This window comes from Macaca mulatta, chromosome 1 (assembly GCF_049350105.2).
Source record: "Macaca mulatta isolate MMU2019108-1 chromosome 1, T2T-MMU8v2.0, whole genome shotgun sequence".
NCBI classification, from domain to species: Eukaryota; Metazoa; Chordata; class Mammalia; order Primates; family Cercopithecidae; genus Macaca; species Macaca mulatta.
The window spans coordinates 197,233,623-197,255,140 of record NC_133406.1 but is presented as its reverse complement, the minus strand read 5'-3'; the positions used below and the strand labels follow the sequence as shown (position 1 = coordinate 197,255,140).

Sequence of the window (21,518 nt, the reverse complement as noted above, 5' to 3'; positions counted from 1 at the left end):
GTGTGCCTGATGACTGGTCATGTAATTTGATTGAGGTATAAAATATTTCATAACAGTGATGGAAAAATATGGAAAGGGGCCCTTCTTGGCAAAAGATGGAGAAGCCTTACTTCAGTACAGTCTGAAGCTTCATCTGGTGCTGAACTCCCTTCGCCTCTGAAGTTCAGTATCTGAGCACACATGGGGAGGGAGCACAGTAAAGACTCAGTCGCATAGTAGAGGAATTGGGGTCCTCACAGGATTCGGCCTGTCTGGCCTGAGAGGTGCTGGACTGTAAATTCTGGCTTTGCTATGGATGGGGCAGCAATGCCATCTGCCCCATTCTGTCTTTTCTGTAACTTGGGGCAGGCAGAAGACCAGTCCCCAGACTCAGGGGACCTACTGGGCCGGAAGGTAGGCGTCTCCATGGTGACAGCTGATCTTGGACTGGTCAGTATGATTCGTCAGGGCATCTTGGCGCTGCAGTTACTACCGTCAAACTCTAGTGCAGGTCAGTAGAAGGAATATTGGTGGGACTGGGGAAGCGGGGAAGAAGAGTGGGGCTAACTGCTAACGAAGATAGCAGTTCCAGGGAATCAGTGGGCCCCAGAAAAGAGGATCTGTTTCCTTGTTTGCAAAACGTATGTCTGTATTAGTGTGTATCAGGAACCCTCGGCTCTGACAACTCCCTAGAAGGAGTAGAGCTCCAAGGATATCACTTAGGGGAGGTTATGATCTGGCACTCAAGAGGAAGAAGCAGGAGGGTAAGGGAGAAGGAAAGGTGTTTGAAGTTTATAAATCTTCATAGTTTATAAAACTGCCCACATTGGTGGGAAGACACTGAGCCCTTCAGGGCCCTGTCATTTGGGTGTCTTCCTGTGACTTTGGTCTGTCCAGTGTCTCCAGGTCTGATCTGGTGTTTCCTGCTCCAGGGATTATCGTGATCACGGATGGGGTGACCAGTGTTCCTGATGTTGCTGTCTGTGAGACGCTGCTGAACCAGCTTCGCAGTGGCACTGTGGCTTGTTCCTTTGTCCAGGTGAGGACTTTTTAGGAAGGATGAGAGATGGAATATCTCACACAAAGGTGGGATGGCTGGTTACTTTCTTACAGGCAGTGATTTCCCAGGTAAAGTCAATTACTTAGTTACATGGGGGGAAGGAGTCATGTCTGGAAGGTAGGTAGCATGGTAGGAGAGGACTCTCATTTTTTTCCTCTTTCCTTGGGATTTTAGAAATAGATGTTAAAGCAGAAAGAATGCAGAATTTGAAATCTGACAGTCATTTCCAGTCCCACCTCATCCCGCAGATTGGTCATTATTGTTTTGAGTGCAAGGGTCAGAAAACCCGCTCAAACTAGCTTAAGCAAAGGGGTGAAAGGCATAGTCAGGGACTGCAGCTAAATTGGATTGATGGACTGTAGGGAAGGAGGTAAAAAGCTATGGGAAACAAGGCTGAAGGGGTAGGCACAGGCCAGAACATGAAAATCTGGTTCTGCTTTATTAATGAGATTAAGCATAACTCTGTGGGTGATGCAGATAGATAGAAGGAAAGTCATTAGTTGGGTTTATGTTTTATAAAGGTCACTTTTGCTGCTGGGTGAAGGACAGTGGGGAAGTCAGTGAGAGAGGATCAGGGCTTAAATTAGGGGTAAGAGGATTGAGAAAAATGAAGAGGCAGAGTCAGCTTGACTTCATGATTAGCAAGATGGGGGTAGGAGATGAAAGAGAAGAGGGCTTAAAGATGTCTCCAAGTCTCTGACTCCAGTGATGACTGGGTAGCAGCAGCGCAAAAGGAAGAGAAGCAGTTGTGGTAGAGTGAGGATAAGATGATGAATGCAAGTTTGTGTATGTTGTGTTTGAGGTGCCTGTGGTTCAACACAGCCAGTTAAGAACATCACCTTTGGAGTTAGGCATGCTGGTCTAAATCCTGACTGCAGTTATTAACTGGGTGACATTGGGCACATTGCTTCACCTCTAGGTCAGATTCATTTGTAAATGGAGGTTGTAAAAGTACATAACTCACTGGGAGGTGAGATGCATTTAAAGTATTTAGCATTGTACATAATCACTTAATAAATGGCTGCTGTTTGTAGCAGATAGCGGTTGAATACACAGATCCTGATATTCAGAAGATGAATACTGCTTGAGAGGTAGAGATTTAAGATTTGTCAGGGTACAGATGGTAATTGAGAACAGAAGAGGGTCCTGGAAGAACTTTGGGGAACACCAGTGTTCGAGGTCTTTCATAGGAAGAGGGCCCAGCAAAGAATAAAGAATCAGCCAGGAGCCAGAAGACTGTGGTGTCAGAGAAGTCAGAATTTTTGGAAGAAAATTTTACTTGATCTTTCTGCTGCCTCTCACAATGGTAACTACACTGTGAGAAGCAGCAAAAAGATCAAGTAAAAACTGAGGAATGAAAAGTGCCCTTTGGATTTGGTGATTAGGAGGTCACGGGGATCTTTTTCAGAGCCATTTTAGTGAAGAGGTGGTGAGGGGATTGAAGAGTGGATAGAAGGAAGGAAATAGGGACAAGTGTTGACACAAGAAATTTGGCTGTTGAGATCGAGAGCAGAGCAAGAGAGAGAATGGTAACCAGAGGGAAGTACAGGGTAAAGGAGTGTTTTGTTTTGTTTTTAAAGCTAGAGACTTAAGCATGTTTCTAAGGGTCTGTAGTGAAGAAGAGTTTGAAAATAAAGAAAGGAAAAGGGAGGCTGATGGAGTAAAGTCTCTGAATTGACAGGAGGGCATTGGCTTAAGAAACAGATTGAGGGATTCTTTTGGAGCAGGGAAGTGTCGTTTCTTTGAAACTAGAAAGTAGAAGTGAAGATGTAGATCAGCTCTGCGAAGGGCCTCTGATTTATCTCTGAAGTAAAAGGTGAAGCCGAGTACTGTAAGGAAGAGAGGCCAGATTTGGGAAGAAGGAACAGTATTGAGGACTGCCCTGAAGGACTGAGTTGGGTGTCATATGTTCTGATGTGGTGCCAACCTACACAACTGTCAGTTTTTTCTGTTTGGGCACCACTGGCCAAGAACAGAGGCTGTGATCCTAGTTGGGGTTTTGAAGAAGCAGACAAGAGTGAAGAGGGCCAGGGATTTGAGAGCAATGCTTATGAAGTTGTCTGAATGTAGGGTCCAAGCTGGGTCGAGAAAGGAGGGTCATGACAATGTGGATAGATTTGGAGAGAGCAGAGGTTCAAGGCCTGGCAGTCTCAGTGAGGTCAAAGAGCAGCAGCAGGAGGAGAGTGGGAGGAACCTAAGGGTATAGTGCTGTATGTAATCAGTGGGTTGTGGCATTTTGAAATGGCAGAGATGAATTTGTTCCAGGTGAAGCCAAGAGCCAGCGTGTAGCCAACAGGCAGGTGAGCGGAATAGAGAAAGTTACTGGAGATGAGAGTTAAGGAACTGAGTTAAGGGCAGGGACTTGAATGAGTCATCTGGAGCAGGTCTGCGAACACTGTCTGCAAAGGCCAGTTAACCTTTAAGCCTTGTGGACCAGCTCTGCTGTTGAAGCATGAAAGCAGCCATAGACAATACAAAATGAATGTGTGTGGCTGTGTTCCAGTAAAACTCAATTCACAAAAATAGGTGATGGACTAGATTTGCCCCTCAGGGTATATGTAGTTTGCTAATTTCTCATCTACAGCTATTGTATTCAAAATGTAGTCCACAGACTAGCAGAAAGCTTGTTTGAAATCCAGAATCTCAGGCCCCATCCCAGACCTACTGCATTTTAACAAAATCCCCAGGTGTTTTTATACACCCTGAAGTTTGAGAAGTGTTGATAAGCTGAAGCCTCTCAGGATGATGACAGGAAGTCAGTGAACCAGTTGCCAAAATCTTTAGCGAAGGAGGTGGTGGGCCTGGTGGGCCATTAGGTATCGAGGAGGAAGTGCAGAGGATGCTGTGGCCGGTTAGCATGGGCATCAGACAGAAGGGCTCAAAGAAGGAAAGACAGAGACAGTGGTCTGTCCTAGGAAAACACTGGCTGGCTTCCCACTCTGTGGTCCAGGGAATGGGAGCAGCCACCTAGCCCAGTCTCTTTCTCTCCTGTTCTTCCTTCTCCTGTGCCTCTGTCAGAGCTAGGTCTTCAGTTGCTCACTTTTTCAGGTGGGAGGAGTTTACTCTTATGACTGCAGTTTTGGCCATGTGCCCAATGTGGAATTAATGAAGTTCATCGCAATGGCAACATTCGGCTCCTACCTGTCCACTTGTCCTGAGCCGGAGCCAGGCAACATGGGTCTGACTGTCTACCACCGGGCGTTTCTCCTGTATTCCTTCCTGCGCAGTGGGGAAGCATTGAACCCTGAATATTACTGCGGTGAGAGGCACACTGAGGTGGATGTGGGAAGGAGGGAATATAGAATGGGCCCAGAGATTATGGTGCCCTGGAGTACTGAAAGTGTAACTGGAGCTGGCTCCACTGGCACTGTTACCTCACAGTGATTTCAGCATAGCTCCTTCGCCCTACAGAACTGTCAGTTAGTTGGCAGATAGCCAGTTTCTCCTTCCCCATCCCCACTGATCTTCCAGGCTCTCAGCACCGACTGTTTAATGAGCACCTGGTCTCTGCAAGCAGCAACCCTGCCCTAGCCTTGCGCCGGAAGAAGCACACTGAGAAGGAGGTGCCAGCCGACTTGGTCAGCACCGTGTCTGTGCGACTTCGAGAGGGCTACAGTGTCCGAGAGGTCACACTGGCCAAAGGTAAGGGTCATTAACCTGCTGTAATCTCACAGATGTCTCAGGAATTTGTGTGTGGGAAGACCCACATGTATCACACATGAAAGAGTGTCACCATGAAAACCTTATCGCTTGAGACAGTGGGTTTTGAATTGTCATTAGGGCTTAATTCTCTTAGCATGGAGCTTCCCAATGTCATCTCCTTTTGACCAAGGTGAACAAGCTGAGGGTGGTGTAGGGTCCTGAACTTGGCTTGGTTTTCAGATTGTTTCTACAAACTTGTGTTTGTGTCAGTTGGCCAGCTCTAGGCCTGAAACCTGTGGAATCATGCTTGGAACCTTTGGCAGGGCTAGATTCCATGAGATAGGTGGGGGTTTCAGATAGAACTCAATCCCAGGCGTAGAGTCCTATGCCTTCTCCTAACTGGCCCTCCCACTTCTCCCTAAGGAGGGTCCCAATTGGAGGTAAAGCTGGTGCTGCTGTGGAAACACAACATGCGCATTGAGTACGTGGCTATGGCACCCTGGCCTCTGGAGCCTGAGGGCCCTCGAGTAACACGGGTGGAAGTGACAATGGAGGGCGGCTACGACATTTTGCATGATGTGTCCTGTGCACTAAGGCAGCCCATCCGTTCATTGTATCGTACCCATGTTATCCGGCGTTTCTGGAACACGCTGCAGAGGTCAGTGAAGTCATCACTCAATGAGTGCTGCCCCATTTGTTGTGTGGAGGGACAGATTTGTGAAGGTGGGAGCTGGGGAGCATCACCCAGAGAACCAGGCTTATATCCAGGGTCCCAAATACCCCTAAGGCTCCCCTCATCTGCACCCAGCAGAGTCAGATATGGCTCAGGCCTGGCCCTTATTCTACAGCATCAACCAGACAGACCAGATGCTTGCCCACCTTCAGTCCTTCTCCTCAGTGCCTGAGCATTTCACACTTCCTGACAGCACCAAGAGCGGAGTGCCACTCTTCTACATCCCTCCAGGCTCCACCACCCCGGTGAGTAGCTCTGAAGTGTAGTAGCCCCATTTCATGCCAACTTGGGTTATACAGTGTCTGGAGCCCAGGACCACCACCTTCTATTGCTTCCTCTCTCACGTCTAAGGCACCTAAACCAGAAACCCAGGCTTTAACCTTAAGAGCTTCTCTTCTCCCTCACCCTAAGGCCCCAGGGAAGAGGAGGATCTATAGAGACAGGCTGTCCTGAACAGAGCACAGGTGGCAGAGGCAAAGACTCACACAGTGTCTAGGTGGTGGTATCCCAGGCCCAGCAGACCATGAGCCCTTGCCCCATCTCCATGTGGCATACTTTGGGCTCCCCCAGTCACCTTTACCTGTATGCATCCACCACCAGCCACCATGAACTGTGTACTTCCTGCAGACCACAGCTTCCTTGGTCCTGTGCTATCTTCACACGCAGTCCACGCTGTGAGCCTAACACTGATGGGCAGGTGGCTTATGCTAGTATACAGTGGCCACATCATGAGGTCCTGCCACCATTCGGTGGCTTTTCTCCCAAGTCAGTGACATAAGCTGGGCTCATGGTTCCATCCTTCTCCTGGATTCAGCTTTAAAGGGCTACACAGTCTGTCCCTGGACTCAGTCATCCAATTCTAGCCTTCACAGTGGAAGCAGTTTTTGTCTCCACTGTGCTTTGTCTCAGGCTGGGCTGTAGCCTCAAGCCACTGCTGTCTCTGACTCTGAACGGAGTTCACCCATGGTTTTGTTCACTCTTTGCAGTTTGTACCCTGGTCCTCTACAAATGCTCATATAGTGCTGTCCTTCCTGTCCCCAGGTGCTCTCCCTCCAGCCTAGTGGTTCTGACTCATCCCATGCCCAGTTTGCTGCCTACTGGAAGCCAGTGCTGTCCATGGATGCAAATTCCTGGCAGCGATGGCTGCACATGCATCGCCTGGTGCTAATCCTGGAGCACGACACGTGGGTGCCCTTAGGGCTGGGCCATAGTTGGGGTGGAGTATCGGGGTTGGGGGATAGGGAATGATGGGAAGGGGAGCAGCAGATGAGCTCTTACCAACTGTGGCCAAGGAAAAACTATAGCCTTTTCCTTGCCTCCCTGCTCATCAGTCCCCATAACCTCAGGCAAGGCCTAGAAGAGAGAGATAGTAGTCTATTCCTTTTCTCCAAGACTGGGGCCGGGAGGTCTAACCTCAATCCACACCCCTCTTCCTAGACCAATCCCCAAGCACTTGCACACCCCGGGCAGCAATGGGCGCTACAGCACTATCCAGTGCAGGATCTCCCACTCCTCCCTGACCTCTCTGCTTCGGGACTGGAGCAGCTTCGTACTAGTCGAGGGTTATTCTTATGTCAAGCTGCTCTCCAGGTGGGCAAAGTGATGTCCCCTCACCCCCGCCCCCTCATCCCATGTCTCCCTCTAACCTCTAACCCCAGACCTCACTCCTACTTCCTGCCAACCTCGGACTGCTCACTGACTCCCATTTCTCCCCAGTGCCCCAGACCAGCCCCCCTCCTCCTTCTACGTGGTCCGTATCATTTCCAAGGCCCCATGCATGGTTCTTCGCCTGGGTTTTCCCATTGGCACACCAGCACCGGCCCGACACAAGGTGAGCTGGGCCCTGACTGACTCTGACCAAGGAGCCCTGGGGTGTAGACTAGCTCCCTCTCCCCAAACCCCACAGGGCTAGGTCCAGTAGAGGGAGGAGTCCCCAGACCAAGGGAGACCTGGAGAAGAAGGCTGTGTCTCACCTTGTCTGTGGGCCCCTTCTCCCAGACCTGTAGGAGATGGGAGTAGGAGGATCTGACCACATTTTCCCCTCAGATTGTGTCAGGCTTGAGGGAAGAGATCCTGCAGCTGCGTTTCCCTCACCGGGTACAAAGCAAGGAGCCAACGCCCAAGGTGAAACGAAAAGGGCTAGGGGGCGCTGGTGGGGGCAGCTCTCCCTCCAAGTCATCCCCCGTGCTGGGGCCACAGCAGGCCCTGTCTGACCGGCCCTGCCTTGTGGTCCTGCATAAGCCACTGGACAAACTGCTCATCAGGTTGGTACAGAGGTGTGGAAGGGTGTGGCTTAGTGGGGTATGAGTGGTACAGAGGTGTGGAATGGTCTGGCTTGGCAGGGTATGAGTGCTACCACACAAAGGAAGGGTGTGGCTTAGCGGGGTGTGAGTGGTACAGAGGTGTGGAGGGTGTGGCTTGGCGGGGTATGAGTGGTGCAGAGGTGTGAAAGGGCGTGGCTTGGGGTATGAGTGGTACAGAGGTGTGGAGGGCGTGGCTTAGCAGGGTATGAGTGGTACAGAGGTGTGGAAGGGCATGGCTTAGTGATGTATGGGTAGGTCAGAGGTGTGGAAGGACGTGGCTTAGCGGGTACAAGTGGTAGAGGTGTGGAGGGCGTGGCTTAGCCTGGTATGAGTCAGAGGTGTGGAGGGCGTGGCTTAGTTGGGTATGAGTGGTATAGGTGTGGAAGGGCGTGGCTTAGCGGGGTATGAGTAGGTCAGAGATGTGGAAGGGTGTGGCTTAGCGGGGTATGAGTGGTATAGAGGTGTGGAGGGTGTGGCTTACCAGGGTATGAGTGGTACAGAGTTGTGGAAGGGCGTGGCTTAGTGGAGTATGAGTGGTACAGAGGTGTGAAGGGCGTGGCTTAGTGGGGTATGAGTAGGTCAGAGGTGTAGAAGGGCGTGGCTTAGCCTGGTATGAGTAGGTCAGAGGTGTGGAAGGGTGTGGCTTAGCAGAGTATGAGTGGTATAGAGGTGTGGAGGGTGCGGCTTAGCCTGGTATGAGTAGTACAGAGGTGTAGAAGGGTGTGGCTTAGCGGGGTATGAATGGTGCAGAGGTGTGGAGGGCGTGGCTTAGCCTGGTATGAGTAGGTCAGAGGTGTGGAGGGCGTGCCTTAGCAGGGTATGAGTGGTACAGAGGTGTGGAAGGGTCTGGCTTAGCAGGGTATGAGTGGTACAGAGGTGTGGAAGGGTCTGGCTTAGCAGGATATGAGTGGTACAGAGGTGTGGAAGGGTCTGGCTTAGCAGGGTATGAGTGGTACAGAGGTGTGGAAGGGTCTGGCTTAGCAGGATATGAGTGGTACAGAGGTGTGGAAGGGTCTGGCTTAGCAGGGTATGAGTGGTACAGAGGTGTGGAAGGGTCTGGCTTAGCAGGATATGAGTGGTACAGAGGTGTGGAAGGGTCTGGCTTAGCAGGATATGAGTGGTACAGAGGTGTGGAGGGCGTGGCTTAGCCTGGTATGAGTAGGTCAGAGGTGTGGAGGGCGTGCCTTAGCAGGGTATGAGTGGTACAGAGGTGTGGAAGGGTCTGGCTTAGCAGGATATGAGTGGTACAGAGGTGTGGAAGGGCGTGGCTTAGGAGGGTATGAGTGGGACAGAGGTGTAGAAAGGCGTAGCTTAGCGAGGTATAAGTAGGTCAGAGGTGTGGAAGGGCGTGGCTTAGTGGGGTATGAGTTGGTCAGAGGTGTGGAAGGCTGTAGCTTAGCGGGGTATGAGTGGTAAGGGGTGTGGAAGGGCGTGGCTTAGCCTGGTATGAGTAGGTCAGAGGTGTGGAGGGTGTGGCTTAGCGTGGTAGTGGTACAGAGGTGTAGAAGGGTGTGGCTTAGCAGGGTATTAGTGGTATAGAGGTGTAGAAGGGCGTGGCTTAGTGGGGTATGAATGGTACAGAGGTGCGGAGGGCGTGGCTTAGCCTGGTATGAGTAGGTCGAGGTGTGGAGGGCGTGCCTTAGCAGGGTATGAGTGGTACAGAGGTGTGGAAGGGTCTGGCTTAGCAGGATATGAGTGGTACAGAGGTGTGGAAGGGCGTGGCTTAGGAGGGTATGAGTGGGACAGAGGTGTAGAAAGGCGTAGCTTAGCGAGGTATAAGTAGGTCAGAGGTGTGGAAGGGCGTGGCTTAGCGGAGTATGAGTTGGTCAGAGGTGTGGAAGGCTGTAGCTTAGCGGGGTATGAGTGGTAAGGGGTGTGGAAGGGCGTGGCTTAGCAGGGTATGAGTAGGTTAGAGGTGTGGAGGGTGTGGCTTAGCGTGGTATGAGTGGTACAGAGGTGTAGAAGGGCGTGGCTTAGCAGGGTATGAGTGGTACAGGTGTGGAAGGGCATGGCTTAGCCAGGTATGAGTGGTACAGGTGTGGAAGGGCATGGCTTAGCCGGGTATGAGTGGTACAGGTGTGGAAGGGCATGGCTTAGTGGGATATGAGTAGTACAGAGGTGTGGAAGGGTGTGGCTTAGCTGGGGATGAGTAGAGATCACTGGGGAGTTGTCCCATTTCCTAGGTATGAGAAGCTACCTTTGGACTACCGGGCACCCTTCTTGCTGACACTGGAGCCACCAGGTCCACTGCCCTTGGTGTCAGGCCGCTCAGCCTCTTCTAGCCTGGCATCACTGTCCCGCTACCTCTACCATCAGCGCTGGCTTTGGAGTGTCCCGTCAGGACTGGCCCCTGCGCTGCCTCTCAGTGCCATTGCCCAGCTTCTCTCCATCCTCACTGAGTATGTCATCCAAGTCTGCCAGGCCACTCAGGGCAAGGAGAGAGCAAGTGTAGACTGGGACACTAGCAGAAAGCCTGTAGCACACACTTCCCCTCTAATTCCCAGTCTCAAGTATGGAGCACCATTTGCTACTGCCCTCCCTGTCTCCTCCCATCACCCGATTTATTTTGGCCTCTCTCATCCTCATTGGACTTGTTATACCCTGAGGGACCGCCAGTTTGAGCAGGGCCACCAGCAGACTTGGCTCCTTGAGGACTGCTGGGAGGTGGGTGTGTGTGGGGAAAGCTTGTAGTCTCAGTGTCTCTTCTCTTATCCTGGCCTTGCCTCGGCCTTTATGGGGCTTCAGAGTCCGACTTTCTGAAGGATTCCACTTTGCCTGCAGTGGAGAAGGAATCATCAACATGGTTCTGGAGCTTCCAATTCAGGTATGTGCCATCCCTCATGACACCTCCCTGCCAAGGTCTGTCATAATCCCAGGGACACTGGCCTCTGAGCTGGGTTGGGACTGCTGGAAACTCTGCCTCACAGGGACAGTGTGGCCAGAGGGTGCGAGGTTTGAGGCTGCAGTCAGGACAATGTGGTGAGGGAACTGAAATTCTGAGGGCCAGAGCTAAGCCAGGCCAGATCTCTGCCTTGGCTGGGATTTGCCCCAGATCTCCCATTTTGCCCACAGAATGAACCACCAGGGCAGGCTGCAGCTGAAGAGAAGCACACCTGTGTTGTCCAGTATATCCTCTTCCCCCCACACTCTACCTCCACCAAAGACAGGTGAGACAGGCCCTCTGTGAGGGCCGCCTCCGCAGAGTCACCCTTCTCCCCACCATCCCCTAGAGGTCTGGCTCCCATATCCTGAGATGATCTTGATCCCAAAGTCAGGGAGTGGGTGCGGTGTTTAGATGCTTCATCAGGCAGATGCTGGTCTGGGAAGGTCTTGTGTGACTTGTGGCTGCCCTCTGTGCCTGCCTCCTTCCCTCCATGAGGTCCATTCCCTGCCATGAGGCTCTGCATTGGAGTCAGAGCCCTTCTTCCTTTAGCTTCTCGACAGATGATGACAATGATGTGGAAGTGGAGGCCCTGGAGGGAGACTCAGAGCTCAATCTGGTCACCGAGGTGTGGGTGGAGCCACAGTATGGGCGAGTGGGACCTGGCCCTGGAAGCTGGAAGCACCTCCAGGACCTGACATATTCTGAGATCCCACAAGCTGTGAGTGTCCTCAGAACAGTACCCCGACCTCTCTCACTGGATTGGGGTGCCATCTCCTTTGGAGTACTGCAGTCTGTGGGCTTCCTGGTGCCTCTGAATGGCTGGGACTGTTGAAGCTTCCTGAAGAGCTGGAACCCAGGGTATCCTGGGCTAAGAGATGTTGACTCCTGACCTCTGATGTTCTTCCTGTAGCTCCATCCACGGGATGCTGCCTGCATAGGTTCCATGCTGAGCTTTGAATACCTGATACAGCTGTGCCAAAGCAAGGAATGGGGTCCTGTGCCCCCAGAGCCGAGGGTCTCTGACGGTGAGTGAGGCAGGCGGCCCACTGGTGGAGCAGGGGAGTGGGTAGAGTAATCAGTGTTTCACTGTGTCCTGCCTTTCCTCCCTTGTAGGATTGGATCAGGGAGGAGACACCTGTGTCCATGAGATCCCTTTCCATTTTGACCTAATGGGATTGCTGCCACAGTGCCAGCAGCTCCAGATGTTCTTCCTCTTGCTTGCCAGAGGTGGGTGAACCTGGTACCCTTACACCCCACACCTAAAGGGCCAGCAAGCCTGGAAGTATTAGAAAATAACAAACAGATGGGTCAGCAAGTGAGCAGATGAGTGGCGGGGACAGGAGGAGCCCATGAGGCTGAAGGAGGGGCCTTGCTGGTCAGGGCTGAGCCGGGGGCACCGGGCAGCAGGAGGCTCTTGGTGCTGAGCAGAGTGTGTGTCGGGCAGAGCCAGAGGGTGTCCCTTTCGCCGAGGGGTCCTGTCCCGCCAACGACATGGTGCTGTGCCTGCTGCACAGCTGCCTGGGGCAGGAGCTGAGTGACCGGGAGATCCCACTGACACCCGTTGACCAGGCTGCCTTCTTGAGTGAGGTGCTGCGGCGGACCTGCCACGTTCCAGGTGAGTTCCCCACATCCTCCTGACACCAGACCCTGGCCCAGCCCTTTTCCCCCACCCTCACAGGGTGATTTCTGTCTTTGAGTTTTGGCCTTCCCCTTCCTCCCCCTTTCTTCAACCCAGAGTCCCACCTGTCTGCTGGCTCTGCCCTCTTTCACCTATCTCTACCCTGATTGTAGGTGCCGAGGGGCCAGTACTAGGGGTTCATGGGATCCTGAAGGAGCAAGCATTCGTCAGCACCCAGGCCACAGGAGACTCCACCGTTACTTCCCTGGTCAGCACCGATTCTTCTCCCTGAACCCTTGTCACACTGACCTCCTTCTAGCACCACATCTTCAGGCCCCAACCTTCTACCGCCATTGAGACTAAGTGGCATCTGCCAGTGACAGAATGCCATCATTTTCCATTGTCCTGGATCTTTCAAGCTGTACCTGAGTCAGCTCTAGGGTGGAGGAGGGGAACAGGGGTTGGACATTCCCTTATAGATTGCTCTAATTTCTGTTTTTCTCTTACAGAGAGTAGGTCTTCCTGAAACTCTCAAGCCTCTCATCTCTGCCCAGCCCCCTCAGTGGCGCTGCTATGCAAGGCTTGTGAACCCCCAGCATGTGTTTCTGACTTTTCTCCCAGCTACCTTCTCAGGTGCCAGCCACTGACCTCCTCACGAACCCCCTCAGATACAAACCCCTGAGCTCCCGCACCAGCCCACCAGGCAGCTCTGATTTATTGTCTCATCCTCTTCAGATGTCCAGCGTCTGGCTGCCTGTGGCCTGGAGGGACCCCCTCAAGAGGAGACAAAGCCTAAGTTTGGGGATTGGAGTGGGGCTCCCAGTCTGAAAGATCTAGAAGGAACTGGGGTCAAAGCTACAAAGTCCCAAGTCCCTGTCCTCAGTGTAACCCTGGCTGATGGTAAGGCTGCCGACTCAAGGTGGGCAGGAGTGGGAGTGGGAAACAGACAGGGCTGGAAGACCACATGACACGTTTTCTTCACAGACAATGTCCAGAATCAAGGAGAGCTAAGCCCACCCTTCCGTCGAGACTTACAGGCTTATGCTGGGCGTCAGGCTTCCCAGACTGAGAGTACAGATGGGCCCCGGACCCGGTGTCCTGTCTACATCTACAGCTGTTCACTGGAAGCGCTGAGGGAACAAATGATTGGCATGCAGCCCCCTCAGGCGCCCCGAGACCTCATCTTCCGGTGAGTGCCTTCAGTGTTGACCTATGTCCTCGCCGGGCCATGGCTCCCAGCCAAGAAGTAAGTACACACTAATGGGCATGGGCAGGTAAGTTGCCACATCCTGCTGGCTCCTTGCTTGATTTCCCCCAGCAAACCCTTGAACTTGTTAGGCCATGAATACACTTGATATGTGTCTGTAGATGATCCATTGGAGTGTGGATGGCTAATGAGTCTGAGGTATCACTTAAGGGAGTTAGTCAAGCTCCATTTTCCCTCCCCTTCCTAGGACTCAGTTCCTTGACCACCCCTCCCCATCCTCAGCCTGGATGGAGCCCCGGTACAAGGAGGCAGCTAACCATTGTGCCCTACTGCAGGAGCATGCACAGCGGTGCTATGTCCGTGGTGAGCAGGAGGGCGGTGGGAGGGAGGAGTGGGGCCCTGGGGGAGATACAGGGATTACAGGGTGGGGATTGGAGAGGCCATTCCAGAGCTTGAGCCTCATGGCCCCTTCCACTTCCATCAGGGCTATTCCGCAGCTTGCAGCAAGCACAGAGTGTGACCTCCCAGGATTTGCTGACAGCGGTAGATGCCTGTGAGGAGCTACTACAAGAAGTAGACATCACTCCATTTCTGCTTGCACTGTGTGGCCACACGTGGGGTTTGCCTCATGCACCCCCAAGCCCTGGGCCTCTCAGCCCTGGGCCCTTCAGCAGCAGCATGGAGGAGGGTGCTGAGCCTCGGGAACGAGCTATCCTAGCTTCTGAATCCAGGTTAGGATTGTACTTGAATGATGGATAAGGAGGTACACAGACCAAGTCCCTATAAACAAGGACTTTCCAGTCCAGGGGAATGACTGTCCAAGGTAGTATCTAAGCACCTGAGAAGCAGTAGTGCTTTGTCGCCGGCTCCCTGACTGCCATGCAGCCTTCCTCCCGCATTTGGCACAGGCAGCAGTCTCCCTCCCAGGCTCTCCCCATCTCCCCTGCTTTGGTGTTGAGTGATGAGCTGAGTCAGGGGTAGGGAGTCCCCTGGTGCTAACCGTGAAAGTAGAGACTTGTTCTGAGGACATCCACACAATAGTAGGAATCTCCCCAACCAATCTGTGAATTTCCTGGGGGCCAAAACTGTATTTTGCTCACTGCTAAGTCCCCAGCTCACCTTAGGGGCTCAGTAGGTCGCTGTTGAAGGGAGGAAGGGGAGGAGAGAAGGAGAAAGGCAAGCAGGCAGACAGCTATGGGTCTAGCATCTGCAGTGTGTTAGCATTGGGGAAACAGAAGAACCAGAAGGACAGATATGCTGATGACTCCTAGATTGGAACTCCAGTCCAGTTCTCTCTTTGGAGCTCTAGATACCCACTTTTCATGCACCCCAAATGAATGCATTTTCTTCCCACTAACCCTTGATTCTCCACCTTTCTTCTTCATTCATGGTGAAGGATATCACCCTCAACCTAGTGATCCAAGTCAGAAAACTAGGAGTTATCGCTACTCTGTTTCATAGAAATCCCCATCCATTAAGAAATGTGAAAGTTAAGGCCAGGTGCAGTGACTCACTCCTGTAATCCCAACACTTTGGGAGGCTGAGGCGGGAGGATCACTTGAGCCCAGGAGTTCAAGACCAGCCTGAGCAACCAAGGGAGACTTTGTTTCTACAAAATAATTCAAAAATTAGCTGGGCGTGGTGGCACGTGCCTGTGGTCCCAGTTACTCAGAAGGCAAGCAGTGATGGCACCACTGCACTCCTACCTCAGCAACAGAGTAAAAGCCTGTCTCAAAAAAAAAAAAGGAAAGAAAAAAGAAAAAGCAATATGGAGATTAGAGCCAAAATGTGTATGTTGGTTCTCCTCGCCTCTTTCACCACCCATGCCATTATGCTAAGCACTCTTCCTATGGACAAAAAGGCTTCCTGTGCTGCTCCCTAGTTGGGAGGCAGGCTGCTTCAGAACTTGGTGGTTCTTAACACTTCAACATCCTTACCCCAACCATTCAGCATAGAGACCGAGGACCTAAGCGAGCCTGAGTGTCAGAGCACCCGTGTCCCTGGCAATCCAGACCCTGGGCCAGAGATCTCTCTGACAGATGTCTGCCAGCTCAGAGGAGAGGCCCATGGTGCCCTTCATAGCGTCATCCAGGTGGGAAGCTTGGGCGAGGGTAGAAGAGGTGTAGAGTCCTGCCTGTGCAGAGGGACAGGATTCTCTCCTGGGTTGGTGGTATGCATGCGTCCTGCTCTAGGGTAGGGAGTAGTGTCCTGTTGAGGGGTGGCTGACATTCTAACCTCCTTCTAAACCCCATAACAGGAGAAGTTCCTAGAGATAAGTCGTCTCCACTTCCGCACAGTGCCTTCCAATCCCCACTACTTCTTCTATTGCCCTCCATCCAGCAGGCGAGAAGTGAGTGGCTCTCTTCCTTACCTCTCTTGTGCTCTCAACCCACAGTCCCAGAGGCCCACCCAGACCCTCTTGAGTCTTGGTTCCCTGAGACCTGGATGTTGCTCTTGTCTTGCCTTAGATCAAGCTGTCTCTTTCTTTTGCCTAGGATGAGGGGCCTCGGGACACAGTAGACAGAAAAATCAGTGACCTGGAGTTTTCAGAGGCTGAGCTTATGGGAGAAGAAGGTGTGTGGGCAAGTGAGTCAAGGTGGGGAAGGCTGCTTCACATGGAGATTCAGGGGCCTCCACTGCCAGCCTCTCCCATTGACCACGTGACATGCACTACTAGGAGACACATCTGCCTGCTGTGTGGTCACTGAGAGTGACCCAGAGCTAGAGGTAGAATACCGGGAGAGCCGTGAATCAGACCTGGGACCTGCTGGGCTAGACTCTGCTTCGCTGTCAGATGTAGACACTGTGAATCCTGATGAAGACTCCTTCAGTATCTTGGGGGACGACTCACCCACTGGGCCTGAGAGCCTCCTGCATGACCTGCCCCCACTCTTCCTGCACCTCACGTGCTCCGTGCGGCTGCGTGGGCAGCACAGCTCAGTACCTGTGTGCAGCCTGCCTACCTGCCTGGGTGAGTTTGAGGCAGCCCAAGGGAAAGCCAAAGGTCCTGGAACAGCCTGCCTGTGTGGGCGTGGAGGGGAGCCTAGGGGTTGTGTTTTTTAACACTTAGAACTTGGAATCTGTGCTTATCTTAGAGCAGCCCTCAGCAACTGCTAACTTCCCTCCTCTCCCAGGCCAGGTGCTTTCCAGTCTGGAGGGCCCCCTAATTGGAGGCCGAGTTCCCTTGAGGGACCTCAGTGTGACTCTGGATGTCTTCGTTCTGACCTTGCCCCTGGAAGTGGAGCTCCCCACAGCCTCAGACCCTCAGCACCACCGGTGTGGCAGCAAATTTGGTGGGGGGTTTTGGAAGGGGGGTAGGGGGACCACTGAGGGAATCTAGAGCACTTGGGGACTAAGGAGACCTTGAGGAGTCCAAGAAAGGAGTGAGGAGGAGGCCCTGGTAGGATAGTAGCTCCTGACCTTTGACTTTTGTTCCCACCCTGTTCAGGTCAACATCTGAAAGCAGTGCTTCATTCCCACGATCCCCAGGGCAGCCATCATCTTTAAGGTCAGATGATGGCCTTGGGCCCCCACTGCCACCCCCAGAAGAAGAGAGGTACTTCCTTATCTCCCTCTCAGAGTTCATTACTCCTTTTCAATTTCATTTGCTGGAAACCAATATCTTAACCTTTCTTCCAATTAGGCACCCAGGTCTATCCAGTTTGGCCACGCCCCACAGACTGGCTATTGAGACCACCATGAATGAGGTGAGCCCCTCACCCCCAACACTGTCACTGATTCCCTTTCCATCAGGTGAGTGAGATAAGGTGCCCTCTTTGTTCTGGGATAGAAGTGAGACTTCTCTCAGTCTGTGAGGCAAAGTATCTTCTAGTCTGGGTTGAGGGGATGCCCAAGGAAGCAAGGGAGGTGCCCTTGTCACTTGCTGTCTAACCGTAGATCCGCTGGTTGTTGGAAGATGAGATGGTGGGGGCACTCCGAAGAGGGGGCATCCCCCAGAGCCCTGCCCTGCACCGCGCAGCTGCCCATATCCATAGCTCTCCTGGACGCTCCACCTGCCTTCGCCAAACTCTGCCACTGAGTTTTGTATTTGGGCCAGAGCGTTCCCTCACACAATTCAAGGAGGTAAGTTGCCCTCAGAACACTGCAGGGTCATCTTGGGGCCCGTCCTTCCCTGGGTCCCAGGCACAGGACTGGAAGGCCCTCTGTTAGTTCGAGCTCATAGAGTTACCCCTCCTGTCTCCCTACTGACCACATCGTCTGCCCTCACCCCTGTGCTTGGCAGCCCAACTCAGTGGAAAGAAACCCAGCTCCCAACCTGGTCACTGCTCCTGTTGAACCTTAGGCAAGTCACTGAACCTTTTCTTACCTCAGCAGTGGGGATGCCAGCATCTGCTTTACCAGGTAGTTAGGAGCGTCTCATGAGGAAGTGTAGCTCACCACGTGTGGGGAGGGCTGCCCTGCCTAAACTGTGATCTTGGCTCCTGCTCTCTAGGAGTTCCGGCGCCTCCATCTCCCTGGCCATGTTCTTCTTGAAGACCCTGACAGTGGCTTCTTCTTTGTGGCAGCTGGCCAACAGCCAGGTGGGTCCCATGGGGAGCCTTCTTCAGCAGCCTGGGCTTGGCACAGTCACGAGGACAGGGCTGAAGGCATCGAAGGGGAGGTGAGTCTCACCTGGGAATGGAGGGGGGTGGTGGGTGTGTGGGGCCTATACCTCAGTCCTGACTTCCTGTTTCTCAGACCCTGACAGCCAGCCCCCAAGCACCTGGGTCCCCAGAGGATTCTGAGGGTGTCCCCCTCATCAGCCTGCCCAGCGTGCCACAGGGAGGTAAGAGAGGACTTGGGCCGCAAAGTCTGGGGGCCAGGACCAGATCCCTGACCATGCTTCCATTTTTGGAGGGAGGCCCTAGACAGGATTGAGAGAGGCTCCAGGCATATTCTTTCTCTATCCAGGGAGTCAGCCTGGGCCCAGCCGGGGGCTAAGTCTCATGTCCAGTCAGGGCAGTGTGGACTCAGACCACTTAGGTAAGCTGGGGGGAGGGGGTGAAGGACTCTAAGCTGATGGGAGGTGGGCTTAGGGCTGCACTGGGAAAGGTCTGGGCAGGAGGCATCAGAAGGGACTAATCTGAAGTGCATCAAGCTGGATGCACCTGGAGGATAAGGTGAGTCGGGCCCAGCTTCGGATGGGATTGACCTTCAGTGCATCTGACACAGGTTATGATGGTGGCAGCAGTGGCTCAGACAGTGAGGGTCCCAATGACACCCTTGGTGAGAAGGCCCCCTTCACATTGCGGACTCCACCTGGGCCAGCACCTCCACAGCCTTCACTCTCAGGCCTCCCTGGGCCCTCCCTGCCTGACTTCTGGCTCATTGTCCGGGTCCTGCAGGACCGTGTGGAAGTGTATGCACATGCACGGTAAGTAGAAGCCAGGGCCTGCACCCTCACGCTCCCATTAACCTCTTCTCTCTGCTCCCACAGTACCTCTCTCCAGTGTTAGAAGTAAGACTTGGGACTGAGAGCTTGGGTAGAGATCCAACTTGTATTCTTAGGTTGGTGGCTCCTGATCACTTTCCACATCTTACAGCTAAGCACATCACATTCAACTGTCTTATAGGAGTCAAAAAGCTGATGGGGATTTTGGCTTCTAGATGAGCATTAACAACATCTAAGGTTCACAGCAGCTTCAGAAGTTCGTGTATAAAAATAAGGCATAATAAGGCTGGGCATGGTAGCTCATGCCTGTAATCCTAGGCATTTGGGAGGCCGAGGCAGGTGGATCACTTGAGGTCAGGAGTTCGAGACCAGCCTGGCCAACATGGTGAAACCCCGTCTCCATTAAAAGTACAAAAATTAGTTGGGCGTGGTGGCAGGCGCCTGTAGTCCCAGCTAATTGGGAGGCTGAGGCAGAAGAATCTTGAACCTGGGAGGTGGAGGTTGCAGTGAATGAGACTGTGCCACTCCACTCCAGCCAGGGCAACAGAGCAAGACACTGTCTCCAAAAAAAATAAATAAATAAGGCATAATAGCTAATATTTATCAAGTGCATACTGTGTGGTAGGCACTGTTCTGGTGCTTACATGAATCCACTCATTTATCTACATAACAACCCTACGGTGTATTAATATCCTTATCATTTGGGTGAAGAAACTGAAGCACAGGTCAGTTAAATACTTGCCCAAGGCCATAGTAAGTGACAAAGCCAGGATTCCTGCATAGGCATTGGTTCACTACTGCTGTCATCTCAGGGGTGGGTGGGATGTGCAGGGTAAGGTGGGGTTGAGAAGAAAGGAAAACCACCATTCTGACAAACACTTGAGAAGAAAGAAGAGGGACACAGCATAAAGGAGCCTCAGTGTGGTGCCCGTATGGGAGCTGGTGAAGCAAGTGTGGAGCCTCGGCATCCAGAACTGCTCTTGAGAATTCCATCTCTTCCATTTCCCACCAAGTTTACCTTTGTCCAAGCCTGCTCCCTTTTCATGGTTTCCCTTGGCCCCACTTCCATGACTTTCCCTCCCCTTCGTGATACATATAACTGCAGTTATGTCATATATACATATCATGCCATTACATATAACTCCTCCTCACTGCAGTTCTGGTCAGATTATCCTTCCTTCCCAGGAGCCTGATTCGGGAGGATGGGGGGCCAGGCACTGAGTGTCGCCACCTGCAGCAGCTCCTGGTGAGGCGAGTTGGGGAAATCTGCAGGGAGGTCAACCAGGTAAGGGGCAGGACTCTCCAGGCCCTGAGACAGAACAGATGAGAACCAAATTTCTAAGAACTTGATTTTCAAAGGCTATTGGTCCATTTCAGAATCAATAATTATGGAAAGTCTTTGACTCCCTCAGTTAGTAGGATGCTGTTTCTCCCCCAGCTCCCTACAACCTTGGGAGTGCTCCACAACCCACCCCCAGTAACAGTGGGTTACTCTTTCAAACCATCCCAGTAACCATGAGATACTCCCTCTCATTGCACTGTGCTAGCATTAGTGATATACTAGTGACCCAGACAGAGGGACGCTGTAACTCTGTGGAGCTTGTGTAGAATGGGGGACAGTTGAACAACTGAATTACACAACTTATTTCAATTACAATTGTGAAGAATCCTAAAAGGAACAGTAGAAGCTGCTATGAAAGCATGTAACAGGAATCTGACCATCTGAAGTATCAGGGGAAGCTTCTTAGAGGAAGTGAGTTTTAAGCTGAGACCCAAAGGATGGTGAACAGATTCTGGCGCCAAAGGGACAAGTGTTCGTGACTAAGAATCCCTCTCAGAGGCCTGAGCTCTGACCTCTCAGTGATAACTGATACTCTTGTTAACCTCCAATCCCCAGTGATAGTGGTCATTCTCTCTGGCATTTGATCACCCCTGACCACCACCACCCACTTAGGAGGAGATATTTCTGTTCCCTGACCTCGTGCTCCTTCTCCCAGCGACTGCTTCTTCAAGACCTTCACGACAGCCACGTGTGTAACTCTCTTCTGGTGGCCGAGAGTGAAGAAGATCTGTGGCGCAGCGAGACTCCCTTCCACTCCCGTCAGCGGGCACCACTGCCCAGTGATGGTGAGATCCCACCCACGAGCCTCCCTCACAAGGCGGTGCTGCTGCCCTTTCTTTTACTGAATACTCTGGTGAAAGCTGAGGGCCGAGTCCTCATTACTTGGTCATCAGTGCCAGGTACTAGAGAGAGAGCAAGAAGGATGGGACAGGAAAGGATCACTGGACTTGGCTGCTGAACGTCATTGGCTGCTGAACGTCAGTGATTTTCATGGAAGTACTTTCAGTAGAGAGATGGGAATAGAAAGCAGATGAAATTAAAAGTGAAAGAGGGTGATAGGTGGGGCCGAGAATAACTACTCTTACAAGTAGCTTGGCAGTGAAGACAGAGAAAATAGATACGGCAGTAACTAAAGGAAGATGGGGGCAAGGAAGGAGCTTTAAAATAAAGTAGAGACTTGAGCATGTTTATATTCTATAGGGAAAGAGCCAGTGGAGAGGGAGAGGTTGAAGAATACAGAAGAGGAGAGATCATTGAAGGGGCATCAGGCCATGATCCATCTTCCTAAGAGCCTGCCTCTGCCTGGCCCTGTCTCGTTACCCAGAATGACCATCTTTCCCTGGCAGGGAAATAGACAG

At 52.4% G+C, this 21,518-nt stretch overlaps 2 protein-coding genes across 3 annotated transcripts in view; one reads left to right on the top strand and one right to left on the bottom strand.

Annotated features, from left to right (window-relative positions):
* The window catches only part of MED8 (mediator complex subunit 8), a 417,118-nt gene that overhangs the window by 39,409 nt on the left and 356,191 nt on the right, over positions 1-21,518 (bottom strand). The window lies entirely within an intron of this gene.
* Positions 1-21,518, top strand: part of SZT2 (SZT2 subunit of KICSTOR complex) — a 62,604-nt gene that overhangs the window by 25,853 nt on the left and 15,233 nt on the right. Inside the window, exons 6-42 of one of the 2 annotated variants that reach the window (XM_015137379.3) lie at positions 349-490; positions 912-1,018; positions 4,088-4,298; positions 4,511-4,681; positions 5,105-5,339; positions 5,530-5,659; positions 6,456-6,598; positions 6,852-7,004; positions 7,131-7,245; positions 7,461-7,678; positions 9,901-10,116; positions 10,463-10,541; positions 10,790-10,884; positions 11,151-11,319; positions 11,512-11,626; positions 11,715-11,828; positions 12,046-12,216; positions 12,393-12,487; positions 12,729-12,852; positions 12,955-13,119; positions 13,204-13,408; positions 13,674-13,789; positions 13,911-14,157; positions 15,377-15,518; positions 15,684-15,776; positions 15,922-16,000; positions 16,104-16,397; positions 16,561-16,702; positions 16,875-16,982; positions 17,070-17,133; positions 17,324-17,509; positions 17,880-18,047; positions 18,125-18,212; positions 18,338-18,409; positions 18,599-18,800; positions 20,004-20,103; positions 20,816-20,945. In XM_015137379.3, coding sequence (XP_014992865.3) covers positions 349-490; positions 912-1,018; positions 4,088-4,298; positions 4,511-4,681; positions 5,105-5,339; positions 5,530-5,659; positions 6,456-6,598; positions 6,852-7,004; positions 7,131-7,245; positions 7,461-7,678; positions 9,901-10,116; positions 10,463-10,541; positions 10,790-10,884; positions 11,151-11,319; positions 11,512-11,626; positions 11,715-11,828; positions 12,046-12,216; positions 12,393-12,487; positions 12,729-12,852; positions 12,955-13,119; positions 13,204-13,408; positions 13,674-13,789; positions 13,911-14,157; positions 15,377-15,518; positions 15,684-15,776; positions 15,922-16,000; positions 16,104-16,397; positions 16,561-16,702; positions 16,875-16,982; positions 17,070-17,133; positions 17,324-17,509; positions 17,880-18,047; positions 18,125-18,212; positions 18,338-18,409; positions 18,599-18,800; positions 20,004-20,103; positions 20,816-20,945 — 5,404 coding nt within the window. The remainder of the gene's footprint in view (positions 1-348; positions 491-911; positions 1,019-4,087; positions 4,299-4,510; positions 4,682-5,104; positions 5,340-5,529; positions 5,660-6,455; positions 6,599-6,851; positions 7,005-7,130; positions 7,246-7,460; positions 7,679-9,900; positions 10,117-10,462; positions 10,542-10,789; positions 10,885-11,150; positions 11,320-11,511; positions 11,627-11,714; positions 11,829-12,045; positions 12,217-12,392; positions 12,488-12,728; positions 12,853-12,954; positions 13,120-13,203; positions 13,409-13,673; positions 13,790-13,910; positions 14,158-15,376; positions 15,519-15,683; positions 15,777-15,921; positions 16,001-16,103; positions 16,398-16,560; positions 16,703-16,874; positions 16,983-17,069; positions 17,134-17,323; positions 17,510-17,879; positions 18,048-18,124; positions 18,213-18,337; positions 18,410-18,598; positions 18,801-20,003; positions 20,104-20,815; positions 20,946-21,518) is intronic. The other variant, XM_077960174.1, reaches the window with a different exon arrangement.